The following is a 26,608-nucleotide window of genomic DNA, read 5'->3' on the forward strand; positions in this document are numbered from 1 at the left end:
ATGGATCTCTCTCTCTCTCTCTCTCTCTCTCTCTCTCTCTCTCTATATATATATATATATAAACCATAATACATAGTGGTTAACATTTTCTGCTATATTTAAGTGTTCACACAAAACACACACACAGACACACACACACACAGACACACACACATATATATATACATACATGCATACACTTCAACATATATTCTTACAAAGTTACATAAATTCATAGCTGCATGCATTCATACAACATGGGGGTAACTTAACTGTAGGCCTATACACAGTGTATACTGTAATTATTTTTAAAATAGTTTAATGCATTTGCTCATTTACTATCTAAAATTTTTTTTATATTCTTGTTTATGAGTGCACAGCACACTTATTCTTTGTTTGAGGACAAAAAAGAATAATAATACAATGGAATAATAATTACAAATTAGGCCTATGAACACTGTACAGTCAGAAATTTGTGTGATTTGACTACTGCTGCGTAGATGTCATTTTATAGCACACCATGTACTGACATATCTTTTTCCTGATTTATTTCTGTGTGTGTGTGTGTGTGTGTGTGTGTGTGTGTGTGTGTGTGTGAGAGAGAGAGAGAGAGAGAGAGAGAGAGAGGTTGAGAAAAATAGGCCTACCTTCCACAGAATTGACACAGAATGACTGCAGGACTGCGCCTTTCCTGCTGTACAGCTACAACCACCAGTCTCCACTCTGCCATCTGCAGTCGTCAGTACCCAGGCATTGTGCATGTCATGAACTGCTTGGCTTGGGGTTACTTCAGCTTTCAAAAATATGTTGTCATCATCGGGTTGAAGAACAAGAATCTTGCCAGCTTTGCTGCTGTGAAAGTAATTAAAACTTTCAAAACATTTGTAGTTGTTCATTTCCTCTCCATCAATCCCTATTTTCAGGACACAATAGTTGAAAATATTGCTGTACGAAATGTTTGGCCACAATCGCATGTCGTCAATCCAATTTGAATCAGCCACTTTGGATGGATTTGGAAACGATTTCACGGCTTTTCCATCACAAAAACATGTTATACTGTCACCGTGTTCCCACTTTGCACCCTTCGGAACAGCCATTCTGATCAAAAAGAGATGTAAGGCCGTAAAAAAGTTTGATCACCAGCTCCATGTCCCGGGCTGTATGACCATGTAAGTTTTTTAATCTGAAAGTCAGTTGCGCATTGCCTCATGCCACTCTGGGCTTCCCATTCGTAGTAGTTGTAGTAGTAGTATAGGGACTGGCAGTCATCTGCCTAGACCTCTCGGCCTTTTTATGTCCCCATCAAATCTTCATCTTCACTTCTTCCATTTTGTTTTATTTATTTATTTTCATCTTTTGTTTGTTGTTGTTGGACAGTGTACGCAAGTACACTTCTGCAAGAAACTTTGTTTTATTCATCATAGTCAAAAAATTTTTCTGTTAAGATGATATTGTTGTCAAGGAGATTTTTTAACGTGTTAGTAGTATTTTGTGCAAGTTTAACTTTGAGTGGTAGTGCATTCCGTGTTTGTGCAATTCGGTTAGCCAATGAATTTTTTTCTAATGTTGGTGTTGCAGTGTTCTAAACAAATTTTCTTTACTGAGTTCCTTGTACTATCATAGCCAGACATTCTAAAGATATGTCTTGCATTTACATCATTTATGTTATTTAATATCTTATAAGTTTCAATCAAATCTCCTCTTACTCATCTACCATTCAGTGAATGTAGATTTAAGTATGTAAGCCTTTGTTGGTAACTCATATTTTTGCATTCTTTTAATAATTTCGTTGCTCATCTTTGGACCCTTTCTTTTGATTGTCTCTTAAGGTATGGGTGCCACACAATAATTATTACCATATTCCACATGCGATCTAACTAATGCATTATATAAATTAATTTTCTATATGAGGTTCACTGAGTCCGTTAGAATTCCGTTAAATGTTGTAGTCAACACCACACCAGCGAACTTGCAGCTCTAAAAGCATGGACAACGCTAACGATCGCGGTGGCGCAAGTTTGTTTACACGTTGCTTATTGGCGGCTTGTGGGACCGGATCCGCCGCCATTTTGGTACGCAAGTCTTTTTGCGTTTCCAAATAAACAAACCACAGTTACTGATGTGAATAAGTGTACATGTGGTGATCCACAGACGTATGATATTATAGTTTTGTGACAGGGATCGCGATGGCTCCAGGAAGTAGCTGCTGCATTGTTGGGTGCCACAGTGCTTCACATAAAACAAAAGATGAAAAAGAGCCCCAAGTGCGATTCTTTCGGATTCCGAAAGTAAAACGTGGTCAAGGAAAACTTGTTGAAGAAGTGACATCAAGAAGAAGAAGAGGTTGGATCGAAGCAATCTCACGCGCATCCATCACGTTCGAGCACAGTGCAGATGGGGCGCGTGTTTGTTCAAGGCATTTCATTACAGGTATTTAAGCCCATGAAAGTTGTTTGACGTTTATCAATTGAGTTAAATATCTTTAGCTGTGGATATTGCCATCAAACGGCTTGACGCTTCCTTGACACTGACAGTACAGGTTGCTTATGATCAGTTAAAACTGTATGGGCTGCGGTAATTGTGGACGCAAGTGAAAAGAACCCCGATGTAGCATCAAGAGAACTGTACCTTGCAAATCCCACACAATGACACATGTTTAAACAAATGTGTGCAGACAGGTAAAAGAAATAAAGAAAGAAAAAAGGTGGCACCAGATTAAGGCAACTCTCGATGGGCGCAATAACCGTGAGTGGTTAAAGCATTGGAGTTTTAATCTGAGGGCCCCGGGTTCTGGCGAATCTCATTTGGTAACAGTGCCAGCATAGGTGGGAAAGGATGGAGACTTTTCCGATTTCCCACATATGTGCAGACCTGCTAGTGCCTGAACCCCATTTGTGTGGAAATGCATGCAAAAATTCAAGTATGCATGTTAAATCCAGTAATCTGTGTCAGCGTTCGATGGGTTATGAAGACAAGAACATACCCAACATGCACACCCCAGAAAACAGAATATGGCAGCCTATTTGGCGGGGTTAAAGTAAACAAAACAGTCATACACATAAAGTGTGAAGTGTTACATGTCTGAGTGTGTATGTGTGTATGCCTGAAATCTGATTGAATTACACGGGAAACGAATGATGAGTGCCCAATGGCAGTCGTCAGTCGGCTCTACCCAGGGAGGCAGCGTGTCGTGCAAATGACACCAAGTTTGTAAAGTGCATAGAGCTTAGTCTCTGGCCGAGTACAGGAGCTATATAAGTATTCATATTATTCATTCATTCATTCAACTCTCTTCCCAGGGAGTTGAATTACTATACAATACAGCACCTTACATTAAAATTCAAGACAATACAATAAAATATTATAATTATATGTATATCTATATTTTACATTTTTGCCACCAAGTCATTTCTGTTTCTGATCAGGGAACTTATAAATGTGCTCTTTTTAAGGTAATATTTATACTGCTTTATTTCATATCAGTTTCACAGGTCATAGCAGCAAATGTGGTTAGCTTGTTTCAGACAGTACATCTACAATCTTGAAAGAAAAAGAAAAGAAAAACAGGTGGACTATCAAGATTAGTGTCAACAGTCATTGAATTCTGATGCATGGTTACTCAGCCGGTATAGTTATACCACACTTTTGAACCAGTTTTGGATGGAGGCTTGTGCTTTGATTCTTAGGGTAGCATTTTTCTGTTAAAAAAAAAAAAAAATCAATAGACTATCACGATTCGTGTGAATAAGGTCATGACATGGAATTCTGTGATAGTCACAAAGCCAACATGTTTGTTCCACAGATTTCATTCAAACTGCAGGTTTGTGCCTTGATGTGGTCTGCCTCTCGATCCTTTGTATGATATTTTTCATTATTTGGTAATTGACATAAACTGATGCCAAGATAGCTAGCACACACACTGAAACCATGATTCTCATTGGGTAGAATTCATGTTTGTTGTTTCCCACAATATAGAAGAGTCCAGCATAATAATTCATCTGATCAGGTCTTTTGTCAGTATAGCAGTGATGTTGAAGTGGAAGCAAGCAAATCAAGGTGGTTAAAACTGACAACCACATTGTTCTGATTTTTTTTTTTTTTAAATGAAGACATGCAGGCAGTTTTGAAGGGAAATTCAACATCCAGAGACCTCACAAAACTTAGCAGTTTTTATGTTTCTTGTTCCCTGAGATCTGAATCTGTAGGTGGACTCCTGTCCATAAAGAGCAGGCTTTTTTTTTCTTCTTATTTTGTTTTGCAGACTGTGAAGGAGCATGTGTAATCTGGGTATTGAGGTCCTCTTTTGCACACTTATGGTCACTTTCTAATGTGCTTTCTCAAGTTTCTGCAAGATAATAACTGTACGAGAGTGAGAAAAATTCTATTTTCCTGCTTCTGCACAGATCAGTCTGTCCCAAATACAACTGCTGCCAAATGTGTGCATGTATGTTTTGACATTGTCTGCCATGCACATGCTTTTTGCTGACTCCATTTCCAAAGTGATCTATTGGTGAAGAGCTGTTGTGAGCAGAGTATACCTGAAAGCTTTGAGTGAAGAACCTGGAACAATAGGAATATATCACAACGAAGTGCAGATTTGTGATGCCAACGTTTGTGGTATTGCTCATAATCATAGGGTTTCACACTCCTTTGATTCAGTTACAAATGCAGCAGTTGTAGATGTCGTCAGTCAGTGTGATAGTAAAGGGACCCCAGAAGGCTGTGAAACCATGCCTTCCCACTTTTTTCTTTTCCTTTTTTTTAACAGAAAGTTCACTATATCTGTCCCTGACTCACAAAGACAAGTGGGTTTACAAATGTCTTTGATACAAGACATATGTGCTTTATTGAGCTTAATTCTGTTGTACTAAGGGTCTAATGCTTACCTACTATCAAATCAAGTAAGGTTCCTATACAGGTACTACTTGCACTTGCTGAGAAAATTTCAACGTTCCAATCCCTGTTACTATGGTTTCAGTTTCAGTTTCACTTTCTCAAGGAGGCGTCACTGCGTTCGGACAAATCCATACACGCTACACCACATCTGTTGAGCAGATGCCTGACCAGCAGCATAACCCAACGCGCTTAGTCAGGCCTTGAGTGCATGCTTACATATTTGTGTGCCTATGAAAGTGGATTTCATTTTACGTAATTTCGCCAGAGGACAACACTCTCGTTGCCATGGGTTCTTTTTCAGTGCGCCAAGTGCGTGCTGCACACGGGACCTCGGTTTATCGTCTCATCCGAAAGACTAGACGCTCAGTTTGATTTTCCAGTCAAACTTAGGAGAAAGGGCGAGAGCGGGATTCGAACCCACACCCTCACGGACTCTCTGTATTGGCAGCTGAGCGTCTTAACCATTCTGCCACCTTCCTCCACAAGGTTACTATGGACAATCACACACACACACACACACACACACACACACACACACACACACACACACACCACACACACACAGAGATTTACATATGCACGTGCACACACAAGACTGATGACTGGTTTATTGTCTGTAAATGGGTACAATGTACAACCACCAAAAATAAAATAAAATAAAAATGAATTAAATAAAGAATAATTTGAAGTTGAGTAAACTAAAAAAAGGATGTAAATAACAATATATACCTAAACACACAGAGACAAACACACACAAATAGCAGAGATTGTATGATTACATAGATATACTTTGTTTACAAACACATGAATCAAAAATTACTTTTAAGAATTCAGACAATGCATACGTATGAAAATATACACCACTGAGAAAAAAGAAAAGAAAAAAGCTGTCTGCTGGGCTTGCATGCCAAGACTTAAAAAAAAAAAATCCAAAGAATTTCTTTGACCCTCTCCACTCAATACTCATTGTTAATGGAATGGAATGATTTCAACCAACCAGTGTTCTTTTCATAATGTAGCCAATAAACAGCAGCCTAATTTCCAGTTTGAAGGTGACTGCAGCACATATACTTTATGATGGTGGTGGTCTCCCATAATTATTGGCAGAAGAAAGCTTTTCAGAGAAGACGAGGAGAAAAAGAGGAATTTTTGGTAATCAGTATGGAATGAATTATGTGAAGACATGTGGAAGTGAGAGTACAGAAGAGTTGTGCACCAGGGGTATGCAAAGTGGGAGAAGAGCTGGGACATGGTGTTCCAACCTGGAAAACTGTAACAAGAAGCAGGAAAGCAGAGGAGCATGCATACAAACTGCATGGCCACATACACATTTGGATGGAAACCAAATGCAAAAGTAAATCAAAATCAATGCAGTGAAAACTGCAAGGAATGTGTAGAGACCTGCAAGTGTTATCAATTGTAAAATAGAAGCAGAGCATTGTTTCAATAGTCTCTGTGCCCAAACGACCACATAAGAAAAACAAAAGGCTATTGTGGGTCAATGTTGAATAGATCAAAGCATTGTTTAAATAGACTCTGTGCCCAAATGATCACATAAGAAAAACAACAGGCTATTGTGGGTCAGTGTTGCATAGATAGAAGTAGAGCATTGTTTCAGTAGTCTCTGTGCCCAAATGACCACATAGAAAAACAACAGGCTATTGTGGGCCAGTGTTGCATAGCACAAAAATGTCAGCTTTTTTTTCATGGCATCAGTTGTGTACAAGTCATGGAATGCTTTTTTTTTTTTTATTGAAAAAAATATTTTTGTTAGTGTTCTACACTTGGCTTTCTAACATAGGAAAAAAAGAAAAAAGAAGATAGACATTTGTTGTGTTCTTTTATGTGCTGAGAGTGATTACACGTTGTTTTTTTATGCATTAGTGTATGTTGGATACATCTGTTTACCCACTCCATTCTTAGCAAATAATAATAATAGGTACACAAAAAAGAGGAAAAGTAGAAGAAAAGTAAACAAATAAATAACTGCTACTCCCACCTTTATCACCAACATCTCACATCAGTAGCAACGCCACACAACTGTTGTGACAGCTGCTCAAACAGAGACATAAGTGGTCTGTCAGGAACCATGTAATCTAGTCGTCAGCTGATATTTTTAGATTTCCGAAGGTTAGGACACAGTTTGAAGATCAAACAATGGGGCAGAGAAAACAAGCATGGATTGCACCATTATCTGATGCACAACAATCACATTTTGAACGCACATTTTGTTCCAATCATTATCAGTATCAGTAGCTCAAGGAGGCGTCACTGTGTTCGAACAAATCCATATACGCTACACTACATCTGCTAAGCAGATGCCTGACCAGCAGCCTAAATCAACGCGCTTAGTCAACCTTGAGAAAAAAAGAATTAAAAAAAAAGTTAATAAATAAATTTAAAAAAACAACAACAAACAAACAAACAAAAAAAAAACACAAACAAACAACACAAACAAAAAAAGTTCCAAGCATTTCAGTAGGAGTAAGTGCATTTCCTTATCAGTTACAGCTATAACTCTCTCTGTCTCTTCCTAATCAGGCTAATGTACAAGTGCCTTATAAGGTGCTTAAACATGTCCAAGAAAAAAAAATCCAAAGGAACATGCCAGGTCAACACATGTGCAGACCTGCTAGAGCCTGAATCCACTTCGTGTGTATACGCACGCAGAAGATAAATACCCACGTTAAAGATCCTGTAACCTATGTCAGTGCTCGATGGGTTATGGAGACACGAAAATACCCAGCATGCATGAACCATCGGCAAGTCGATGTTAAACAGGTCGTGTAACCGAAAGTAGAAGAAGAAGAAAGAGCAGTCGTCGATCAGCAGGACTGCGATGTCGATTTAGATTTCTTCTTCTTCTCCCTCGAGCGACCACGGCTTGGGAATATGACTGACGTCACGCCGTCGTGGCCAGTGCATTGTGGGACGGGAAACCATACTGACGGGCGCAACGAACACGGCAACTGAGATCACGCGACGCGGATTTAAAGCACGATCGTCCCCACGAAGATACTGAGCGATGCCAGATACTTGCTGCATTACCGGCTGTAGAAGCCGAGGTTACACTAATGATTCGGGGCCCACTGGGCATCGATTTTATCGAATTCCCAAAGTGAAATCAACAGCCGGGAAGCAGCTGGAAGAAGTCACAATACAAAGGAGGCATGCATGGATTGCAGCGATCGGGCGCACCACAGTGACGTTTACAAATGCCAGTAAAAATTTGCGTGTTTGTTCAAGGCATTTCCATGGAGGTAAGAATGTTTGTTGTTAGGTAGGAAATAAATGAATTCTCAAGAAATTTGGAGCATACTGCATGCTTAATAACTTCTCAAGAAAAACATGGAAAACTTACAAGGCATGTGTCTATGAATTTAAAAGTGAATATCAGTCCTGATAGACACACACACACGTACACTCTCTCTCTCACACACACATTTTCATGGAATCAAACACTGATACATTTCTACTAATTTGAACTGAATTGAAGAGAGAGTGTGTGTGTTCACTTCATATCAGTGGACTGACAGTGTGTGTGTGTGGTTAACTGCAATGGTAAACATGAAAGGTTTATGTTTGCAGGTAGGCCTGCTTATGAGATGATGAAATCTGACCCAGACTGGGCCCCATCTCTTCACCTAGGGCACACTGAAGTGAAGACATCAGATAACACCCGACATAACAGACTGAAGAACAGAAAGGACCGAAAATATTTTGCTCTACAGAGTCAGCGTGATGAAATTGGTGAGGATGGAGAAATGAGGAATCTTGTAGAGGAGAACAGAAACCTGAAGAAAATATAATTCAGTAAAGAAATTTCATCTGAGGCTTTTGAAAATGACAATGAAAAGTTGAAATTTTATACAGGATTGCCTAGTTTTGCAGCTTTCTTAGCGGTATTGCAGCTTTTGCTGCCTTCTCTGCCACAAGGGATCGCTTTGAAATTTTCACAGAAAGACCATCTAATCTGCTTGCTAGAGCTGAGACATATTCTCATTACAAACAATCACACAATGAAATTCCTTATAGGTATAACACCAAACGGTCATATATAATTAATTTCATAAGGCTGGGGAGGACAAACAAGTGACAAACACATAACAGAAGAAAGTGGATTTTTGAATAAACTGCCATGTTCTTGCTGATCGTTGATTCGATATTAAACTGTGCAAATGTGTATGTGCTGATTCCTATGACGGGGTAAGCTGCAGCGCATGGAATTCCAGTGGTGGTATCATGTTGAAATCTGTAGCTGTCACTCTAAGCTGAATTGTACGGGTCAAAGCCCATTTTTCTTCTTCGTTCTTGGGCTGCAATTCCCACGTTCACTCGTATGTAAATGAATGGGTTTTTTAAGTGTTGGGTATGTTTCTGTTTCCATATCCTACTGAATGTTGACATGGATTACAGGATTTTTAATGTGCTTGCGTACACACACGGATGGGGTTCAGGCACAAGCAGGTCTGCAGATATGTTGACCTGGGAGACCAGCACATATGTTGACCAGGCGCTGTTACCAAGATTCGAACCCAGGACCCTTGTTCCCTGTTCTGTCACTCAATAAAGGGGTCTATCCTTAAAAAAAAGAAAAAGAAAAGCAGAACTACCAGCAGTGCAGCTGGGGCAGCCCAGGAACAAGAAGAAAACAAAACAAAAACCAAAAAACCCAAAAAAACCCGGGGGGGGGGGGGGGGGGGGGGGGGGAAGCAAGAAAGAAAAAAAAAAAAGGGGGGGGGGGGGTAAAATGTCAAACAGCCCACAAAAAGACTTGTGCATTCCAATATTGTTTATTTGTTCCAAATTCTGATGAGATAAAAGGGTTGCATTAAATGTTTCAAGATATTGAAGAAAATCCTGTGGAAAAAAAAAAAAGAAAAGCCTTGTGTATCGTAGTATATGATTATACTGTGGAAATATATATGTGATTAGAAAAAAAAAGAGGAAAGAAACAGAATGGGAGAAAAAAAAATCTCACAAGTTCCCATAACATAGTGTATTCAACACATTTGAGTAAAATTTTAAACTGGACTTGTATCACACACACACACACCACCACCACCACCACTATTCTTTCATATTCATTATTGTAATAGTATAGAAATAAAGAGTACAAATAAAAGAAAACAACTAAAAAACAAAACAAACAAAAAACAACAAACAAAAAGAACCACAACAACAAAAAAACAAAAACAAAACAGTTCACACATGATAATACAATGATTTTCTCCAAATAAAAATAAGCAAGAAAAACACATGCTTGGAGTCCATGTTGGTGGATACATTTCATTTGCACATTTGTCAGATCATTTGCAGGAATACGGATTGTACTATATTTATAAGAAAAGTTGTGTCTGGCATACTGAAAGACTGAAACTGAAAATGCATGTATTTAGTTAAGTCTTATACTGGGGCAGATGAGTGTGTTTCAAGCTAGAGGATCAAAACCAGCTGTCAGGTGCGATGTTCTTCTTCCGGTGATGTCCAGCTGCCAACCTTGGCAATTACTGACAATAATAAGTTATGTCTAATGAGTTCAAGATCTTCTTCTGTTTTAATTGTCAAGATGTACCCAAAGCAATTCGACTTGCCCGTTCGCATTTACACTCAGGCACCCCAGCCATTTCAAACATCGACAAAACGTTGAAAAGAATGAGCAGACGAACTTTTCTGGTGCAGCCAGTTGGAAAAAAGCCTTCGAAAACTTGAGAACTACGTTTGACTATCGTACGACATGTTATCTTTACAGTACACACGTTGAGCTGGTCGCTTCTACTGGATCGTTCGCAATTACCCATTCCTTCCCAAAATATTTGGTTGCGAAGCGATGACGTCACAAGTTTTCGCTGTCCTGGTTTGCTCGTGCCGTCCGCCATCTTGTGGGATAAGGAACGGAGTGGAGCTGGTGTTTACAATTCGCTGAGACCATGCCTTCGTACTGCTGTATAGTAGGATGCATGAACAGTAAGGCAAAGGATGCCAAATTAGGGCAGACTCGCAGATATTTTAGAATACCAACAGTCAAGACAACCCAAGGAGAGAAAGTCCGCCAAATTTTGGAAACACGTCGGCGACAATGGATTGCACAAATCAACAGAACGTGTTTGATTATCGGCTGTGTCAAGTCACACCATACCGTTTGTTCAGACCATTTCATCAAAGGTATGTGTTCTACTGCCTGTTTCATTATATATATATATATATATATATATATATTTGTGTGTGTGTGTGTGTGTGTGTGTGTGTGTGTGTGTGTTGCTAGTGTTCGATGATTTTATTAGCGAAAGTTGAATTTTATGAGCATGATCCAGTCATCGATTGACAATGTCCAGACTAATCTGCGGTTGCAGCTTGACTACACAGGTCTGACATCTGATGCCATATATTTTAAGACTACTAAGACTGTAAGAGACAGATAAGAAAATATTCATAAAGTGTACTAATGGAGAAAGCTTCTCAAAACTATTGGGTTGTAAAATGAGACTGACTTTTGATAAGAGGGTCTAATGTTTCTGACCTTATAGTGTAGTCATCCTGTGACAAAAGTAACTATGACCCAAAACTAATTGTTACACAAAGTTTCTCTGTTGTAACATGTTCACTAAGATCATGTCTACATATTGTAAAAATTATAATTGTGTGCACCTCTGCATATTTGATTTATGATGATTTGATTACGTCATACATACAACCATATGACCTGACACATATTTTGCTGAAAACCTTGTCATGTTGCATCTCATTTGAAAAATCTCAGGAAAAAGGCTCCAAATAGCGAAGAGAAACACAATTGAAATGTTAAGGTTTAAAAATAACACCATGACCATTGTCGAACATTGTCAGGGGCAGTTCAGTAGGGTTGGGAGGGGGGGGGGGGGCAGGCTAGTTCGGTACACAACTTCGGTGGAGCCCCCGTTTTGTTTTTGACAGGAACAATCGTAAAATTTTGGAGGAAGCAGGAAACATGAGGATGGGGTACAGCCAGTGTATTAAGCAGCAAGGCTTGTCGAAATCAAGAAACAAAGGAACTTACTTTAGTCATAGTCTATGGCAAGTACTGGTGAGTTGGAACAGCTGACGCCGGAACATTCTCCACAGCTAGGTGTGCACTCAAGTCCATGTTTTCTGCAGCTGCATCGTCTTGTGTCACAGTTATTTCTGCACATGCACCTGATTACTTGTAGCAAGTCTGCTGGTGCTGCTGGTAGATCAGTTGTGACTGGCACGAACTTGCCATGTTCAAGTTTCCAACCACACTGTGTCGGTTCTACTGACAGTTTGCCTCCCAGCCACTCTTGCACTTGGAAGTAAACTCTCAAGCTGTGGAATCGAGCTGCAGCTGAGGTTGGAGGAAGAGTGTGGACCTGCACAAAAGTTGTTCCAACTGCTACTTTTGAACAGAACAGTCTATAGCGAAGGTCATCCAAGTTCTCTCCTGCATTGCCATTATACAGTGAGACAAACATCTTTTCCCCTGCCGATTGAATGCTGTCTATGCTGTCATCACGAAGAAACACGTGAGCAAGAGCTTGCATCTGTGGACTGGATTTCATTTTTTTCCAAGCTACAGCTTTTCCAACACCAAACGGCCGAGAAGTGGTGTCACAACCTGTGAATGCGTGAAGAAAAAGAAGAGCGTGACGCAAATGTCCAAGAGCTGTCACAAGATGTTTAATGCTCCAAACTTTTGTAGATTTCCTTTGTTTGTCAGAATAGAAGAAGATGTCATAGGAATCAATTTGAATGTGGTGAACCAACAAAATCAGCAGGTCTGTGTCCTCCCCGATTACTGCTGTGACGGTGTTTTGAGCGCATCCTATTGCAGCAGTGACGATTTGCAAATCAGCATCAGCACTAGCGTGAATGACAGTGCATGTGTTTTCCAAAGAAGCTCCGAGTGCGCAAATGAAACGTTGCTTGTTTTCTGAGTTTGACAGAAACTGGTCTTTCGTAGAGCTGAATGTCATGTCTGGCTTGAAATGCACAGAACTTGTTTTCCGTCCCTTGGTACGCCGAAGGTGAGTCATATCTTTTGTGGAAGGACCAGACATGTACCCATCAAACACAATGACAGCTTTGGGGTAGTGATGGTTTACAAAACTCACATAGGCGTCAATGATGCTCTGAAAACTGCTACCACGTTTCCATGGTGCTTGAAGTCGCTGAAGCAGAGATCCTCCATCAACCACAAATTGCACGTCAGGTGGGATAAGAATGGGAATATCATCTTTGGCCGAAACGATCTTCCACAGCTCATCAGCCAGTGTTGCCTTGTTTGGCTGGCGCATGAAGTCTGGTGATTCAAACAGTGAGGAAGGGACGCCACACAACTCATACTTTAACAGTTGTTTTTCATCAACAGATGTGCTGTTGGCTGCAGTTATAAAGCGCTGGAAAAGAAGTTGAGGATCAATTGATATTGGATTGCCTTCCACTTTGACTGCCTTCTTCGCCCCAAGTGTCTTGACCTGGTTTTTTTTCTTCATGGTCAGATCTGCTACTGCTAAGCCTTCCATGCCATTCAGAATTCCAAGACCGACTGCTTTTGCTTGGTCTACATTCACAGATGAGTCCGCCACCACACCATTGTCAATGTTTCTGAGGCTGGGGTCATTGGCAAATGGGTTCCTTTCACAAAGATATGATGTGATGGTCATCATGTCGTCTGTGTCTTTTGCCATTCGAGAAGATCCCATTTCTATGTGCTGATCACTTGTAAGTCGACTGGTATCAGTGACTTCTTGCATGGCAGTGTTCACATCAGCACATGCTGGCATGGACAGTACCCATTTAGCGCGTTGGGACTCTGTCATCCCTCTCCCTCGGGTGAGGCCACCAGTTGTCTTTAAACCTCGCATCAGGGTTTGCTCAATTGTCAAGTCAGACGAAATGCCAGCCCAGTATCTATTGCTTCGTCTCACAACATGATGTCCTTCGACAAAGCTTTTGTAGACAACAGGGTTGACTTTGTCAAGCTTGTTCATCGTCTGAAGGTACAAATAGGCAGACTTGGTATAAGAGTTGTGACCAGCTGCAGCAAGGTATGGGAGCATTTCACGTACGACGGACAGATGAAGGAGCCAATTTCCAGTTCTTTCAGCCTTCAGAAAACGTTTCAGTATGTCAACCATAGCCATGTACTGGAGCCAGAGATCACAAGTTCTGCCACTGAGTGACAATTTCTTGTTGTTTAGTTTGCTGGCGATCCTGTTGAGACAATCGTTGTTTTTGACAGAATCTGGTGTTACTGCACCCTTCAAAAGTTGGCTGTGAAGGGCAGACGCCGTTTGAAGATCTTCCTTGTCTTGGAGTTCATTCAAGGCACTTGATATTGCTGTATCCATATCTTGAGGTACGTCAGATGTGCGAACTGGTTTTAGTTCTGTTTCAGCATTCAGTTCCAGATCATTCCTTTGTGCCTCATTTTGGGACAGGTCGGCCTCATCTTGAATGTTTTCTGTAGTTCCAGATGACAGTTGGGCATGCAAGGTTTCTTCTTTTTCACAAACAGTTCCTTGTGAGTCATGCTCCACTGACGTCGGAGAAGCAGGGAGGACATCTGTAGACACTTGCAGCAAAGTGGACTGTTGATCTGTTTCAGTCTGGCATTTAGGATGTGGTAAAGGCACACCAAATGTGTCTGACATCAACAGTGCATTTAATGCTGCATCAAGTAGAACGTGTCCACGAACTGCACGTTGTACAGCCTTTCCTTGAAGCATTGCACTCACAGAATTTGAAGCATACACAGTTGACAACACTTCATGAAGTCCAGTTTCTTCCATCAAATGCCCAATGCATGCAAGAAAACTCATTTCAAGATGAAACGGCCCAAGCCGAAGGACAATGGATTGAAGGTCACTATCTGCTGGTTCACCTGAAATGATGCTCAGAGCCTTCCACCATAGAGGTTGGTCAAATGTCAGCACTGGTGTTGATTTATTGCGCTTCACTTCAGCACAAATGAAACACAGTGTAGAATATATACATGTTTTGTCACTGGGATTCATGTCTATCATCGGCATGAATATGACTGACGACTGTCCTGGAAAACTTCCATGGTGAACAGCTTGCATGACTCCAGACCAAGACGGTCTATGTGGATGTAGCAGCCAGCAAGCTTTCCACAACAAATCAACTTCTGATGTTGGATCTTTGACAAATGTATTTGTCAGACTCTCAAACTTCATTGTCATCAAACCAAGGCATTCATCTCTGTAGTATTTGATGTCAATCTTTGCCTTGTTGATGATCTCTTCTGTCCTGACATCAGTTTGCCTTCTGACCTGCACTGTGCTATTCACTCTGGGAGTAACCGAGGCAATAATTCCCATGCCATGGAAGGTGTTAAATCCATCAAGTGTAGCCGTGTTGTGATCCACGTTGTCTGCCATGTACTGGATGAAATGACCCTCAGGTGCTGATGCAACATTATGGTCAGACACAGCAGCATTCATCTCATAGGTCATGACCTCACTGTACGACACACTAAAACCAAGAGAGTACAAAGTGTCCACTAGGAACTTGGAATTAAAACAATGGTGCATCTGGACTGCTAATCCAATCTGCAATGGGCATATGAGAACACGTGGACGAGCTGCTTGCATAATTACTTGGCCTGTTGATGCTACTTTCAAATCTGTGTCCTTTCCACTGAAAATAGTCTTCAGCAAAAGCTGCAACGAATCAGGAACAAAGTTTAAGTTTGCTGAAAGTGATGCTATATCATCTTTGTTGGGATACAGTGCACGAGTTGTAGGCAAGGCTTTAATGTCACTCTTGATGAGTTCTGCTGCTGTTTCTATGATGCATTTCTTCTGAGTCTCCTCATCACACATTTGTTTTGAATAAAATGTGTGCAAGATAGATGATGCTGTTTTCCTGAATGTAACAACATTAGCTTTTCCATTCAGTTCTGTGATGATGAGTTCTTCACCAAAATGTTTCCTCAGCTCTTCCTTCATCTTGGGATGACTGTAGGAATCGCCATCATTGTATTCTTTCATTTTGTTGATGAGGTCACCAACAGTAATCTGTTCATTATCATTGTCAAGAATAAAACCAGCGATCTTTTCGAAGGCATTTGCCTTTTTCTCATCTTTAGGTCGTCCAAGCTTTTTTTTTTTTTTCATCTTTGTCTGAAGCAAAAGACTTAGGAAGTCTTTTCCTACTTCTAAAATGAACACTACATGTCTGATGATAAACTGCATCAGCAGCTGGCAAATCAGAAACAAACTCTAGTCTGCTTTTCACAGTGTCTGCCCACTCATCTCCCCGCTGTGAACATACTTTAGCAATTGAGCTTTGAAAGTCAAGTGTTCTCACTGGATGCACCTTCAGGCCACAGCGTGCATTGAGCTCTGCAGGAGTCCCACAAAAAAGACAACATCTGGCAAAGTCAAATGGTTGGTTTTGCGAACGTAAGTTCTGTGCAATATTTATAGCGGATGAAGACTCTTGTTTTTTTTCTTAGATAACTTTGAATGTTGTACTTATTAGTAAAATTACGACGGCATTCTTCATGCACTGCTTGCCCTTCAGACACGACAATAGTCTCACCACGCTCTTCACTTGCTCTGTTTATGGAGTCTCTTCCTTTAGCTGTTGGCACAACAATCTTCCCACCAGCGTCCAGGGCACCTCCACACAGCACGCACACCTCCATATTCTGCTACAGGCCCATTCCTGAAAAGATTTCACAAATTGTATGAGATATTTAGGCCAGGAAATTCACACACACACACACACACACACACACACACACACACACACACTAATTAAAAGCCAAAATGAAATACACAAGGCATGGGCGCGTATACTGGGACATTCATGCATTCACCGACACACATGGCAACACATGCACATACACTTACGTGCATTCACACACACACACACACACACACACACACACACACACACACACACACCAAATAAACCCATCAACCCACCTGCACACGCCTGTTTTCATTCCTGTCAGCAAATCTCCAATAATAATAATAATAATAAAGAAGTAATAATAATAATAAGAATAATAATGATATTAAAATTAGTTTAACTTGAATTATTGATGCAGTTAGTAATTTTATTCGAAATAATCATATCAAGAACGAACAAAAATGGTGATGATCAAGATAATTACAAAATAACAGTAAAAAGAAACAATGAAAGCTCGCGAAAACGTATGATATTTTGATGCGCTTGAAGCACCATACTTATAACAAAGGCTTTCACTTGTTTTTGCTTATCGATCACAATAAGACAAAAGCATGGCACTATTAGTGTCGTCTGGGTGAGTGTTAAAACATTATAAAGCAAACTACAGCAACTGTGAATGATATAAACAGTACTTACCAAGCATTGTGATGATAACAGCTCCAAATTGAAAACGCGCGCTTGCAAGAAAAGTTCGTCTGCTGTGACCGAATTAACGCCCGCGCTCGCTATCAGCGCGCTGAAACAAAGCGGTCGGCCTTGAGTCGGCTGTGAAAAGGCTACGGTGGCTGCTGTGCGTCAGAACAGCAAAATGATGAAAACATCACATTTTCAAAACCAAATTCTGCAATTATGCAGAAACCATCGGCATTATAATTTGGTAGACATGTTATGTACTATTTAATCTATCAGATCCATTAAAAATAAATTGTGTACCTTTTAATTTTACCCCATTATTTCTACGAACTACACTATTAGGCCTGTCTTCAGGGACTGTTTTATATGTTTATTTTAATATTTATTTATTTAACCTTTTCCAATTCTTCCCCCCTTGCATAGAAAGTTATATTTTGAGTGCCACTATTGTCACCATGACAGTTTCAACAACATACTGCATCAATACAGCGAAAAGATAACTTTGCGTGTGAAAGACTGGTGTGAAAGCGCATAGATTTGTGAGCTGTACAAGATTCAGCGCTATATAGATAATAATAGAGAATCATTATTATTATTATTATTGTAAACTTATGATACATTTGTTAATTTCAGTACATGTGTAATATGGTAATAGTTTGCAAGGGTATTTCTGTATTATAAACCAAACAGGGAAAAAATAATAATAATTAAAAACAAAACATGACAAGTTGAACAACAACAAAAAGAAAAGACCAACAAGATATACCAAGTTTGTACTGACATTTCAAATCTTTTTTTCTCTCTCTTTCTTACTCCTTATATATATATATATTTTTTTTTAAATAATTTTTTTTTAACCCTTTTTCCTATTTTAGCAGAAATTTTAAATAATTATAACTAATAAAAACCCACAGTAAAAACACATAAAACACCTGTATGATAAAAATTAAACCGATAATGAGATATAACTCTTTATCAGTATCTCATCTGTATTTACATACACACTTATGTATATTGTGCACACTTATGTATATTGTATATGTTCACACACATATATTAATTTAAGTAAATGGGCAAATTACAAATATATCTTATCTACATATAGATGTTTCACAGTATAAACATAAAGAAGTGCATACCTGGCACATTCTTGAAATCAAATTGCATCATATTATGACATGAATTATGAACCAGTATTTCAATGGTATGCATTCTTCAGTGTTCTCTTTTTTCTGTAAATTACATTTAAAGGCTTCTCAAGTTGGAGTCTTCAGGGACTGTTGGTTGGGAACGCCTCTTATCAACGGTGAGTCTTATTTTACAGCCCTTAATCCCTAGGCTGCCTATATGACAAGATAACTCATTATTGCAAGCATGTATGCTTCGCTGCCACAAATACGAGATAACCCGTCATCGAAATATTCTGACTTTTCCCTGGTTTGCATTCAGTTCGTTATCAGAAATAGTGGTAGCTTTAGCCTGGGATATCTTTCTAGATTCTATTCATAGCTAGAAACACCATCTACATCATGAGGCAGTCCTTTATTTGAACGTTTTGGTTGGGTTACTATCCCAGTATTTGCCTGGCTCCTCTCCTTGCTCGCTCAACAAAATGTCGGACTGACACCGTGCTCAAGACCTGCGATCATGGCGAACTAAATCAACCAAGATTGCTTTCTTTAGCTGATGCTCGGAAAGAATTGAAGCGTAAATTCGAAAGAGAAGACAGTGATGAACATTTATAGGATGATTTGACAGAAAATAAAGGGAGCAATCAAGAGAGTGCCAAGATAGGACTCGGTGAGTGATGCCACTGAGTGCTGCTGGCTGTACAGATGTAGCAGCCGACAGAAAGTGACCAAATTATTAGCAGGACACAGTGTGAGTGATATTCTTGGCACTCAGCCAACGCAGTCTGATGAGAACTGGATAAAGTGACCGTGTGAGAGGGGTAAAGAGGAGGGGGGATTTGGGGGGTGGGGTGCGTGGGTTGTAATGATGTTTGTAATGAACAAGTTGAAAATGTGACAAAAAACAAAACACTGATTTCAAAACAACAGCATGGCACTAAAAATATATAAAATGAGAAAACAGCATGTGTTTTGTATTCTTTATTCATTTACCTTTCAGAAAATATATACTTCTATGGGTCTTTCTCCAATAACAATGAGCACATAATTTTTTGCAAATTTATACCCATTTTTTTTTGTGAAAAAAACTCCTGGCAAATAGATTTCACTTAATCTTATTTTCTTGGCAGCGAAAGGGTTAACCAGCAGTTTTTATAAATTTTCTCCATTTGTAGTTTTTATAGACAAGGCGGTCATCTTTCATTTTTATAGCTGTACCTGCTTGTACTAAATTGTATGTTAAATTTTGTTTCTGAAGTGTCTGCAGTAGTCAATATATAGTTTAGAATATATTGTACTTTACAGAATGTGTACTTGGTGTGCCCACAGGTGAACCTGCCTATGAAATGTACACTGATGACCCAGACTGGATTCCAACTCAGAATCTTGGCCACCCACATGGGAAGAAACCTTCTGACAGAGGTACAAGACTGAAAGCCTGGCAGAAGCAATAGAGCTGTCGGGCAGAGTTGACCAAGTCTACAGAATCCAGTGACCTGTCTCCACATGGTGCACAAAAAGGAGTCTTTAACGCTGAAAAACATCCAGCGAGTGTCAGTGCTGATACAGCACATAACAATCACATTAAACATGATATGAACTCAAGAGCATGCCTTTTCTGTGATGATGTCATGCATCACAGGATCGTCTGCTATTTCTGGGAATTGAAGAAATGTTACCAAAACATGACGTATGCGATACAAGCTGAAGACTGGACATTAAAAATGCAAAACTTTTTTTTTTGGTGTCTTAATACTTAAATTTAGTGAGTTTTGCGTTTAACCAACTTACAACTGTGGTGCTGGCCCCTGAGCATGGTCTTTTCATTTGCCAATGCATATCATGAATTGTATTTGAACTGAGGAAGACTGATGCTCACTAAACTTTTTATCAAAGGCATTTGAGTGCTGTTGCTTCATGTGACAATTTCTTGTTTGAGTGTTAACATGTTCATCAGTTTACATTACAGTTTAGTTCTACTAATGATTTACATGTATGATTCTATTGTAACTTATATGTTGGTTTCATCAGTGAGGTAATTTTTTTGTTTTTGTAGACAGTCATGGCCTGGGTTCTCACACTTTAAACCACAACTTGATTTTCTTTTTCAGGTGTCCCATCATATGAAATGTCAGAGACTGATCCAGATTGGGTGCCAACACTTCATCTGGGGCACGATATCCATGAAGCCAACGACAAAAGCCGTAAACGAAAGAACGACAGAGCCTTACTGGAACAGATACTTGGTGTTAAGACCGTGCATCCAAGTGGTTCCAAAAACAGTTCCACTGCTGTGGGGAATACTACAACCAGTACAAGACCTAAAGATTCCAAAAAGGGTTCATCTGCCTCAAGAAAATCCAGCAAAAGGAAAGGAGACACTTGCTGTGCTTCAGGCTGCCGTAGTGGACGATACCTAAAGAATGGTGCCAGTAAATCATTTTTCCATTTCCCAAGGGAAGAAGCAAGGTAGGAGGTGCAGAAATGGCTGATCTGAAGATGATGTTTAAGTTTGGAATGAATTTTGCTTGTGTGTTTGCTTTTTGTTTTGTTCCTTTTTTTCAATTTGCATAGAATGTGGACACTTCTTAAACTTACGAGGGTGTGGTTGAAACTTAAAAGGAAAAGAAGAATAAAAAAAATCCCATTTCCAAAGTGTCTTTCTTGCAGTTTTTATACATTTTTCTTTCTTTCCTAAATTGTTTTAATCTGAGGACCTGGTCAAAACTTTGGTTAAGATTGTGCTATTTATTTATTTATTTGTTTATAATTTTGATGAGAAATATTCCAGGCTTGCAAGAATGGGTATGGAGGGACAGAGTTTGAATTCTGTCTCATGCACACACACACACACACACACTAACAAAAGATGCAAAGACATACAGGGAAATTCAGAGCCACCTCAGTATCGTATATTGCCATTATTTATTTGTTGCAACTCTTACAGTAGTACAAAATGGAAAAAGGGTGTCATGAAGACTGCATAGTAGGTTTCAGCACTCATTATTTTCTGTCCATTCAGAAGATCGGTATTTTGAGAAATTCTGCCTAAAAAAATACTAGTAGGTGGTCAGTTTCATTTTTGAGTGTTCCTGGACTGTATGTTGGTTCTCTGTACTAGACTACAGAGATATTTGCATTTGAAAATGATTGTTTTATCAGTTTTTTTTCTCTTCTTTTTCTTTTTTCTAAATTAGATGTACTGCTTGGCTGGAAAACATGGGGCGGCAAGATTTACAAGGGAAACTTCCCTTGCAGCTGCGAAGTGAAGGCTACAAGATCTGCAGTGATCATTTTGAGGCAGACCAATTTTCGTACGTGGGGCAGACAAGAACGCTTACCCGCAGTGCTGTGCCGTCTTTGTTAAAGGCAAGCAAAAGACGACCGCGAGAAAGAAAAGCAGGTAAGATGAATAAAAAGTGTTTTGATGTAATAGAATGAAATAAAAAACAACAAAAAAAAACAACAAAACAAACAAAAAAACCACTAGCAGTAATCAATACTGTAATTTGATAGATGCAAATGTTCTATCAGTGAGTCAAAACTGAAAACTTGAGAGTTAATTATAATCTGTATGAAAACACATCATTGCAAACTAGTGTTCCAGATTATTCTTTGGTCTGCCAGATCTAAAGGCATTATATTGAGTATCTGGAAAAATGTTGCCAATTCATTGTTGCAATTGTATTGATTACATATATGAAGAGTACTCTATGTACTCTATGTAGAGTGAACTGGAATATGTTTACTTTGTTCTTGATTGTATGGATTTCTTGTAATGTCATGGAAAGATTCTACTTCCTGTATCTTACGCATACGTGCTTTGGAGCCAGTTAAAAAAACAAACACCCGTGCTTTGGAGCCAGTTAAAAAAAACAACACCCCCCCCCCCCCCCAGAAAAACGAGAGAGAAAAAAAGAAAAAAACAAACTGGACTCATGGATTTCACAGTTACTGAATAATTCCATTTTATAAATTGATGTCAGATTTCAGAAGAACAAAATCATGTCAAGTGAACAAAAAATGACAGCCTTCATATGTGGTGGTTTTTGTTACCTTTTCATCTGTCTCCTCTTTAGAGATTCCCATTCCTGTGGGGATACTGAAAACTCTAGTAATGATATGTTCTCACCATCTGGAAAATTGTTCTGCTCTCTTTCAGGTTCTCTGCTTCTTACTGATCCTCCGGTGTTTTTTTTACATTGTTGTTTTTTTGTTGGTATATTTTTAATCTCTGGAACTAGTGGAAGTGATAACTGCTTGTTTTTATCATGGAGTTTTTTGCCCAGGAAATGGGATTGGCCTGTTGGCAGCTTTGGTTGATTTTCATGCACTTGGATATTTGTGATTGAATATATTTTCTTTAAAATTTTTAAAACATTTTTTGAAATCCATCTTCTGTTACATGTATTTTGTCTTCATGAACTTGTTGAAGACTGAAATGGCTACTGCTTGCTTTTATTTTTCAGGGAAATCAGTATTACCTGAAGTGAAACTGGAGATCGACTATGCTGATGACCCAACACTGTTTTGTGGCATGCAGGCCTTCTCTCCTGGTCAGTTGTCAGTTATTGTCATTGTCTTGCTGCATGTGTGGGGTAGGAGGCATAACACTTGTTTAGATTGTTTAACTTCTGTTGAGACCTCGGAAAAGCCTTCTCTGAAATCGCAGAGACTTAAGTGTTGGGTCATTAGGATAACTTAGAGAGATATGTTCTATGTTTATTGTTATTTTTTTTTGTATGACAAAGTTTTGGGAAACGCCAGTTCGCTGGTGCTGTGCTCTTTCTCAGCTGTGGATGTGTTAATTTTGTGGTGTTTCCACATGCACAACAGCTCATGATTCTTTCCCTTCTTTTATACACTGTTGTAGCCAAAGTAGATGATGGCTTTGCACATTTGTTTCTGTTGCGGGTTTGTCTGATGTGAAACCACACACAAATGTGCACACACACACACACACACACACAGACACACATACTCACTCACTCACTCACTCACATACACACTGTCTCGCTCACACACACACACACACACACACACATGCACACTCTCACTTACACACACACACACACATACACACTCTGTCTCAGTCTCTCTCTCACACACACACACACACACACACACACACACACACACAATGTACCATGCTGTTAACACAAAGAGTCGGGCTGCCAGAAAACAGACCACTGTGGACCATTCACTGTATTAATTGTGTGGAAAAAATGACTTTGATGCCAAGCAGAACCCGGAAAAAAGTTAGATGCCAAGGATTGATTACAAAGGTTTTTACTTGCAGAAACCACACAGGAAGCGCCTGACCTACTGCAGAGTGCCACAGATTCTGCAGCCGCCCTGGACATCAAAACTGAACCTGTCTGGGAGAATGATGGCATGGCACTGACCTCACACACAGTTACACCTAACCAGATGTTCTCAAATTTAGGCCATAAAGCAGAAGATTATGTCAGAACCACTGTTAGTAAGAGTGATCCAAGAGAGAGCTTATTCTCTTTGTGTGATAAAAAAACAGACACTTTCACACAGGCATCAGTCTTAGCCAATGTCAAGTCAGAACCGGTTGATGATGATAAGTTCTGGTTGGTTGACAGCAAGAAAGCAACCTTCGGTGGGGACTGTGGAAAAGTTGACAGCAGTGACCAAGTGAGTGGATATATGGATGGTATAACTGGGTGCTGTGAAGCAGAATGTGATATAAAACGTGAACCTCTGGATTCTGAAGAATGGAACAGTAACTCTTCTCAGTCGCTTCTGCCCAAGTCGCATGCGGCTAACAGGGAGCTGGTCATGACTCCGGGGATTGGTGATGATCAGAGCATGGTGCTTAAAATGGAGCCAGGTTCTGACGTAGATGAATAGTAGAGTGTGTCAGTTGTCAAAAAGACTCTGAAGCAGACATTTTTAAAAAAAAATTTTTTTATCAAAAGAGCTGTGCATAATGGTGAAAAGGAATCCACCAACTAATAAAAGTCTGGAACATGTGCTTTCATCTTGTAGAATAGGAAAAATGTGTATGTGTTTGAACAATTGTGGCAAGAGAGGATATGGCAACAGTTGTTTTGAACAATTGCACAAATATATTGCTTTGGAGTTGCATATTTCATGTGTGTGTGTGAGCGAGACAGAGTGTGTGTGTGTGTGTGTGCGTGTGTGTGTGTGTGTGATGTGCAGAAAACATTTCATTATTGTGTTATGTTTAAACTCACACAACTGAATTGTACATGGATATGAAAAATGTACAGACATGGAATCGGTGCATAATTTGTGTGTGTGTGTGTGTGTGTGTGTGTGTGTGTGTGTGTGTGTGTGTAAATTGTCTACATATTTCAGCATTTCTAGTTTTAATCAATAAATGTTATGTACAAATGTTTTATCATGTGATAGTGTAGTTTGTTTGCTTTATTTGTTAATCTGTGTGCATGTGTGTGTGTGTCTGTGTGTGTGAGTTTAATTTGTCTAGATTTTTATTGTTATTGTTATCTTTATTTCTTGATTTTAATGTTTTTTTTTTCATATCTGATACATTATTTGATTCATTTTTATCAAATTATGGCATGATCTCTTTTAACTGTCCTCTATTTCTATTAAGGTAGTATTAAATATGTTTCAAATATTATGTGTATGTATGTGGGGGTGTTTGAGTGAATGCTTTTTGTACTGTTGTAGAGTGCATAGAGCTTCAAGAATATGTGCTATAACAAGACGTCTCAATAAAAAAGAGAGGATAAAAAAAGAAAAAGCTGTAAATTATAAGCTTACCCTGTTACCATCAAAGTAAATCATTTTGACTTCACTCAACCTTCAATCCTCAATTGATGATGACACTGTTATCAGCCTGGTCATTCAGTTGAAATTGCAAAGTACATATCTGCAGCTATGTTGGCTTCATTGACACAAGTTCACATATTCATGCAGCTAAAAGCTCACATTTTACAAATAAAGTACACATCTCGGTCATTTATTTTATTTTTCTTATCAGGTTCTGATGCAATGGATCAAGATCTTTTCAATGATAATTTGATAAGAGTATACTGGTCTGTAACCTTGCCAAAATGCAGCAGAAGTATTTCAGCAGATAACATGAATGATATCACTTGCACATCAGTTTGTACCTTGTCACAAGTGAGGAATTATAAAAAGAAAGAAAAAGAAAGACCAGATGATCCTATGATGTGTGAATAACATCTTGTGCAGCAGTGCTATTTTGCAACACAACTGATGTTCATCAATATTAACTATAAAATATTTTGACAGCCGTCATATGTTTCTTAGCTTTCATGATTCACTGTTGACATACTATGACAGTGTACCAGAAGAGAGCATTCAGTGAGTTTTCAAGAGTTAAAAAAAAAGAAAAAGAAAAAAGAAGAAAATTCTGGAAGCAGTTGGATAGGTATGAAGAAAAAACTCAGAACTGTTGAGTGAATCCCCAAAACATGTTCAAGTCTGGAAAGGAGTATACTGTGGTCTGTTGTGTCAAACAGCCGACAGATCGAGCAAAGTTAACACAGACGTTTACCTTCATCAACAGACAGTAACAGGTCATTAACTACTTTCAACAAAGCAGCTTCAGTGCTATGGGTAGATCTATATGCTGACTGAAAAGAAGAGAACAGGTTGTTTAATGCTAATTGGTCTGAAAGTTGGGAGAGACAATTGTTTCAATATTTTGGACTCAAAAGCAAGGTTGGATACAAGGCGAAAACTTTTGAGGTCATTGTGATCCAGGGTGGCTTTCTTTAGCAGGGGCTTAACAAGTGCAGTTTTGCATACATCAGGGAAGACACCAGAAATTAAAGAATCATTTATAATTTTTGTAAGTGCAGGCAAAACAACATCCAAACACACATACGGTAGTGGTGTGGGAAGGGGGTCCAGGTCACATGTTTTTGGAGCAGACTTTTTCAACACACTAAGTACATCTGTCCCTGAAACGTGTGAAAGCAACAAAAGGAACACCTTGAAATTCTTTTCCCAAGGGATGTGACAACTGACTGTGAATCCAGTTCTTTCCTGAGGTAAACCATTTTTTAGCAGAACAAATCTGGGCAGTAATGAAAATGGATAGAAGGAAGCAAAGATTTTGTTCTGCCACAAAGCATATTTGTAATGCAATATAGTTTGCTTGATTTAGCTTTGGAGATCTTTGTGTTAAAAAACAGTCTCGCTTTGTGCACAAGAAAGGTAAAAGTTCCTGGCTTTCTGGTAGATTTGTTTGTAGACAGTTAAAC

General features: G+C 39.2%; 1 protein-coding gene and 1 pseudogene across 6 annotated transcripts in view; both read left to right on the plus strand.

Annotated features, from left to right (window-relative positions):
* LOC143297245 (uncharacterized) overlaps positions 1-25,040 on the plus strand; it is a 27,925-nt gene extending 2,885 nt beyond the window's left edge. The window contains exons 1-6 of one of the 6 annotated variants that reach the window (XM_076609605.1): positions 7,666-8,135; positions 8,464-8,625; positions 20,468-20,825; positions 21,554-21,759; positions 22,826-22,912; positions 23,656-25,035. In XM_076609605.1, coding sequence (XP_076465720.1) covers positions 7,901-8,135; positions 8,464-8,625; positions 20,468-20,825; positions 21,554-21,759; positions 22,826-22,912; positions 23,656-24,236 — 1,629 coding nt within the window. In that variant the 5' untranslated portion in view covers positions 7,666-7,900 and the 3' untranslated portion in view covers positions 24,237-25,035. Of the gene's footprint in view, positions 1-1,837; positions 2,410-7,665; positions 8,136-8,463; positions 8,626-10,277; positions 11,041-19,685; positions 19,779-20,467; positions 20,826-21,553; positions 21,760-22,825; positions 22,913-23,655 lie in introns of those variants that run through there. The other 5 variants (XM_076609761.1, XM_076609524.1, XM_076609846.1 and 2 more) reach the window with 5 other exon arrangements.
* On the plus strand, positions 8,697-9,522 carry LOC143294122 (uncharacterized; annotated as a pseudogene).
* Positions 25,041-26,608: the final 1,568 nt, after the last annotated feature.

This window comes from Babylonia areolata, chromosome 1, assembly GCF_041734735.1.
Source record: "Babylonia areolata isolate BAREFJ2019XMU chromosome 1, ASM4173473v1, whole genome shotgun sequence".
Classification (NCBI taxonomy): Eukaryota; Metazoa; Mollusca; class Gastropoda; order Neogastropoda; family Buccinidae; genus Babylonia; species Babylonia areolata.